General features: G+C 49.3%; 1 protein-coding gene across 14 annotated transcripts in view; it reads left to right on the top strand.

Moving 5' to 3' along the window:
* The first annotated feature begins 5161 nt into the window (after nucleotides 1–5161).
* Nucleotides 5162–6316, top strand: part of LOC100577772 — a 39391-nt gene continuing 38236 nt past the window's right edge. For 6 of the 14 annotated variants that reach the window (XR_003305452.1, XR_003305453.1, XR_003305443.1 and 3 more), the window contains exon 1: nucleotides 5163–6313. Coding sequence is in view for 2 of the 14 variants with exons in the window: in XM_026443267.1 (XP_026299052.1) it covers nucleotides 6139–6188 (50 nt within the window). In the remaining 12 variants the exon portion in view is untranslated. Of the gene's footprint in view, nucleotides 6314–6316 lie in introns of all 14 variants that reach the window. The other 8 variants (XR_003305446.1, XM_026443267.1, XM_026443266.1 and 5 more) reach the window with 5 other exon arrangements.

Genomic DNA, 6316 nt, shown 5'->3' with positions numbered 1-6316 from the left:
AAGTGCGAGTCGTGTCTGTGCCGCGGCAACAATAGCGGTGGCACGGGGAAAGACAGAGCGACAAGAAACTGTCTCTGGCCGTGGAAATAATGTCTTGGAATCGTGTCCGGGTCCGTGAGGTGCTCTTAGGTTGCCGAGTTTATGATCTCTCGAGACGAGGCTGTGTCTTTCTTTCTTTCTTTCTTTCCCAGCCTGCGACAACCCGTTTCCACCACATCTCGCCCTCCGTGTTATCTCGCTCTCCGCGAATGGAGCATGAGTTTTTAGAAGTATTGAACGATGACCGTCCAAGCGTGCGTGGTGGACAAGCAAGCCCGCTTTGCAACGATGTCGCGCGGCTTATCGAGCGGCGGTCAAAAGGAAAAAGGTTGAGGTAGAAAGGTTGGCCATTGTTGCGCCGCCCGTTTCATATTTAACGTTTATTATTATCTTTGGTAACGACTCGGTTGATGTACAACGCACGAACGCGGAGAAAGCGGGAACGAATAATTTCACACCCGAAGCCAATTTCGTTCCCCGAGCGGACCACCTCCCTTAAGAGGAGGAGAGAAATACGTTGGATGGGTTGGAAGAAGTATGGGCCGTGTGCTCGAGTTCGAGTATATTTTATTCCCTTTCAGACTCGTTCCAACCGATATTTTCCTTACATTGCTAGAAATCGAACTGTTTTTTGACTCATAGTTGATTCATAGAGTGGGAGAAATGTTCGTTCTCTATGGATTTTATGGGATAATAAATACAAAGTTGGAAATATCGAATTTAATTCCAATTGAGCTAGGAATTAGACTTGTGTTAATGATAGATTTATTTGTATTTTTTTTTTCTTTTTTTTTTCTTTTTAGAAATATTAACTGATAGAAATATACGACGTGTGTTATATGTGACGTAACTCGATTCAGGCACCGTTTGGAAAACTTGAAACAGCTACTTTCCCTAGTAAAATGCGTTAAACGCGAGCATTAGACACGTTTTCATTTTTCCAGTGCGAATTATTGCAGAGAATGCCGGCAAAAGATGTAATAGGTGTTTGGTTCTCGAGAAATACTTTTTCTTTGGTTTCACTCCGTGAAAGTGGCTTCAATAGGTTTATTGACGTCAGTACTGGCAGATCGGTTGTCCTGATGAACAGTCAAACGAAGACGTTATCCTACTTCTAGGAACTGTCAATCCAAGAAACTCGAAGCTTCTGATAGAAAGCCTTGATTTACGACCCGATTTTTTTTTTTCTTCGCTCGAGCAATTGGACGTTTTAATGCAGAGGAACAAACTGGTCGGAATAATGAATAGTGAAACTCGAGTAATAACAGTGATTGGAGTGTAACTAGTTCTATTCTTAATATACAATCATCTCTATCTCACTTGACAATTTCTGCAAATCAAACCGTCACTTTCTTAAAGTACACCTCGTCATCTCGTGTCTCTCCGGTGACAAAAGTAAAAACGTCAATGCTAAGACAATCGTGTTCCTTTCTTAGAATTTTTTATATCATATTAGTTTTCAGTTAAAAAAAATATCAAATCCTTTCCTACAAACATTCTTACCTTATCTTTTATTTAAAAATAAAATAGGCAAATTCTCTTCTCATCGCACCTTTTATTCAAAAAGTACATTTGTATAATCAAACTCTCTCTGTGATTCAATTTCAACGAGAAACAGAAGAAAACCAGAAGCGAAACTCTTGTATTTATTTCGTCCCTATCAACGCCCCGCCTTTGGCATCGTTAACGACTTCAGCCCGACCGGATGCGCGTAAGACGGGCTTGCAGGGTAGGTGAAGCCGTCGTCGGGTATCCAACGCAGGAGTGTTTTGCGCGAGGGAGTATTTTTGCCGTTGGTACGAGTTTGCAGGTTGCGCGAGGCAGTGTGCGCGATCGGCCTGGCCGGTGACCGAGGAGGATCCCCCGGATCCCCCCGCACCCCAACGGGCCCGCACGCCCTCCCACTGGCCCCTGGCCCGCGCTGCATCGCGTTGCAGCGCATGGCGTCCTCGTGTGGGTGAAGGGTCATGGGTCGCAGACACACCGCAGTGGCTCTCAGCTGGACCGGACCCCTCGAGCGCAGGTTCAACAGTGCGCAGTTGTTATTCTTCTTCTTGGATCGAAACAGGATAAAAATATCATCGTGTTATAAATAATAGAGATTGAAAGTGTCGAAGGAAAGTTCGAGAGAGAAGATACATCGAGATAAGATGACGAAAAGTTTCGATTAGTTGTATTTAACGAAGCGTATCACGAGCGAAGATTTTGTGATCGAAGAAGAATTCGATCAAGGACGGATGCGAGAAGGTTTTGAGAACCTGTGAACGCGCTCTGAAATCGTGGAGGAGTTGGAAGATGCACGCGCGTCGAAAATCGCACGACGGACAATTTGCACGACGCGGTGACGTCGATGCGAGCGGAAATCACGTGGAAACCGATACTCTCGAGGAAGATATCCCTCATGCTGGATATAACACGCGAGGAATTCGTTTCAGTTGTGGAACCTTCTTCCCCCAGAACTTTCGTCATTAGCAATAATTCACCCATTCACCGAGCCGGTTCTTTGTGCGTCTCGAACCTCTGGTGGCACCGTTAGACACCGTATCTTGCTCGAGCAACTCGCACGGAATCGTCAAGCGTGCGAGCGTGCGATAAAGGAAGAGGATCAGCCGGAGGAAGGGAATTTTAGGATTCCTACGTGTGCATCGATACGGGTTCGTGGTCGAAAAGTTATGGCACGAGAGAGGCTGCACAGGGCTCCCTGTCCTCTCGTGCGAAAGGTCACGTGCGGAGGAACTGACCTCCCCTCTCTCTTTCTCTCTCTCTCTTTCCTCCTTCTTCCTCCTCCTCCTCTTCTTCTTCCCTTCTTCCACAGCCTTACCTCACCGATAATCTATCCCTCCTCTCTATCTCTCTCTCTCTCTCTCTTCCGTTTTCCCTCGACACCACCACCGACGGACCCAGAGCTACCCCAACAATTTCGTGCAACACAAGGCCACGTTAGATAGAATCTCGGGGCGGTCCCCGAGCAAATTGAAAAATTATGCCGACGCGTACGCGACGCGGTTTTTTGGCGAAGATGCAAGACAATAGGATGGCGAGATAAAAAGGTGAGGACCGTTCAAAAGGGTAACGCCATCACGGTAGGGCCTTAGCGCATACGTACGGGCGGCGTACGTATCTGCGCCGATCTACGGAAAGGTATATATATATATATACCCCCGGGGGCCTCTTGACGGCATCCGCTGCTCATGCATAAATGCGTCAACGTTGTTTCGCCCGGTATCTCCGATCTCTGCGAGTTCCACAGGCCTGTCCTGTGTGTATTCCTTGCGCGACCGACCCATCGTGCGCACGCTATATTCGTTCCCCTATATTCGTTCAGAATCATTCCCGATCGAGGGAACGATTCCGCCTCGGGAGACGGAATCCCGTTTATATTCCTCCCCGATCTCTCCTCTATTAAATCGTCCATTAAACCGAGGCTGGCTCACTTTCTTTCGATCATCACCCTCGCTGAAAGGGGTTTGTACAAATGAAAGCTTAATAAGCGGATATAGCTCGGTCTTTTGTTCCCTCCCCCTCGTTCCCTAATTGATCGTAAATCACTCCGTCTCTCTCTCTCTCTATACACGATCGGTAAACAAACAGACGTTTAAATCCACATGACTGGAGCCTTAAATCGGTGGCCGGCTCGCTTCCATTTGTCCGAGCAGGGCCATTAAACTCGGCTCGAATCTGTTCGATACGGGGGCAACGGCGAGATACGAGCGACACGTACGGAGGGAAGAGCGGCGGAGGGAATTGAGAATTCCTCGGATGTTCCCATAACGGTAAATACACGTCCCGCCACATCCCGATTTTCTCGGATTCCCTTTGAAGAGCCGGGGTTGCCTAAGTAAGTCCGGTGTGATCTATTCGTTACCGTTCCAGAGGCGCTAGGTGATCGTAAAGTCTCATCAGAGATCGAATCTAGTCAGGTTGCCGAGTGGAAGAAGTGGCTACCCGAGATGCTGCGGGTTAATTCGCGAGTGATGAGCCCCCAGTCCCCTGTATCTTTCTCTTCCTCCTTGCCCCCCCCCCCCTCCTCCCTACATCCTCTCTCCTTTCTTATATACGTTCTCGCTTTCGTCCACGAAGCGATGCTGCGCGCACTCGGCTCGCTCGACTCGCGGCGAGCATTCCCACGGACCCACTGGACCACGGGAGGAGTTGTTCTCTCGAGTTTGAGAACACGGCAATCAGTGTAACCGCTCCCGCCGCAGCGCTATGCGTGCATACATATGTATATCTCGTGCTGCATCCCGTGCCAACAGCGCCGAGTTCCCTTCCTTCTTCCCTCAAACGAGCCATCGACCGCGATGTCGTTTGCCCGAGTGCCGTTTTTTATCGAGCTGATTGCTCGCGCATTGGAGACGTTCTCTCTCCTCGTTCCTGGAAAGGAACTTATTCGTGAGATTTCAGACGGAGGATTTGATTGGCGGATTCGAATCTCGAGAAGTCGAATTCAAGAGAGATATATATGTTAAATCCCAAAGAGATAAATATATGTTAGATTTTCCAGTTGACGAAGATAAAGCTTAGAATGTGTAATTTCCATCCGCGGTTGAAAAGATCCCTCGCTAATTATCGAATCTTCTCACTCGCGTCCCTTCCTTTCTTCGCGAACCGTCCCTCCCTCCGATTTCCATCATCGTCAACAACAGACTCTTCCAAGAAGCGTGTAGCACGCGAGGAAATAAAGCTTCTTGCTTCTTGCACACGCTTCGAACACGTGATCGGAACGATCCTCTCCTTCCCCCTCCTTCCCTCTCATCCTCCTCTATTCCGCAGGATGTGAAAATGTTAGAAGGTGGCGGAAGTCATCCCTGTCGTGGCACGTCCGAATGAATCATTCGCCGATCGATCGAATCGATCGGCCCCGCTCTCCCATGACGAGAAGGTGACTAAGTCTATGGCGTGTCGCTAAGGCCGATATACCCTGTGTATATATATCGGTCGTGTGGCGCAATCCAGCCTTTATTCTCGGTTACACGCGACCCTATCCCAGCCGATGTCGAGATCAGACGAGACACACACGTACACACACAGGTGTGTCCCCTCGGCGCGCAAGCGTACGAAGGTGTACACGGTGCGGAGACGTGGTGCTGCACCACGGTGGCTCGCAACAGTCTCGTCCAAGCGTGGGTGGAGACCTTCCAGCCCGGCGGATAGCCGGCAAATACGCGGTGGTAGGCCGTAATCGAATCGGCGGGTAATTACTCGATAGTCGCCGGTGTCACTCGTATATCTCGCCGCGAATTGGTGTGTGCCAACGTGTGTGGGTAACGTGCGCGGCGTGGATACGTAAATAAGCCCGGGGCACAGCGGATCTCGGGCGCGGGGGGAAACGAACGAACGAACGAACGAACGAACGATCGGTATCGACACCGCGATCGTATCGAGGAGCGAGCGCGGGCGGCGAGTAAATGCCGATAAGGCGAGAACTAGCTCGTATGTTTCCGCTTCGCGGCTCAACCCAAAGCGATCCACCGACTCGGCGAGCCGTGGTCACCGAGGTGTAACACGGCTCGCCTCGAGAAACGATCGCTTAATTGACGGATAAGAGTGGTTGCGTCATTTCATGTTGAGATCGTTATTGTGTCGTTGATTTTTTAATTCTCTTCCTTCCTTTCTTCCTTTATTTCTTATTGCGAGAACGAAATTTTAAAAGAGCGTCGAATATCTTCTCGCCGATTCTTCTCGTGAAATACGCGACACCAAATTCACAACGGTATTTTTTTAAACAAATAGAAATTTGCAGAGAAACGATTAATCCAATTAATCCGTGTTAAAAAATAGGCGCAAACGAATGATAGGATTTGGGATTTGGAAAAAGATTGGGAAAGAAATATTCGTCAAAGAAAGCGGGGATACGTCGAAGCGCTTCGCGCACCTATTCTCCCGACCGGTTCATTAAAACTCAGTGAAATCGCAAGTAGAAAATACCTCGGAATGGGAAAGGTGTTGAAGCGTCCGGACGTCGCCATCCTCGTCGAAGGAGGCACCTACTTTATAGACACCGAGGAGACAATGGGTCGTCGCCGGTAGAAAATGAAATTACGCGGGACAGCTCATCGAGACCTTAGGCCAGCTTTGATGGCGGTGGCGAAATAGCTGATGCACACGCGCGACGATATAATGGCTGGCCGAGGAGCGAGGCGACGCACGTAGGTAAACGATCGTTTGTCCTCCCACCTCTCGATTGTCGTCTCGAGGCGAGGTTGCATCCTCGGGAGGGATCGCTGGCGAAACAACCGTGTCTCCCCCCCCTTGGACGGAGATGAAGATGGAGGTG

Source organism: Apis mellifera, linkage group LG10 (genome assembly GCF_003254395.2).
Source record: "Apis mellifera strain DH4 linkage group LG10, Amel_HAv3.1, whole genome shotgun sequence".
Classification (NCBI taxonomy): Eukaryota; Metazoa; Arthropoda; class Insecta; order Hymenoptera; family Apidae; genus Apis; species Apis mellifera.
The sequence above is the reverse complement of the archived record's forward strand: the minus strand, read 5'-3'. Positions and strand labels throughout refer to the sequence as shown.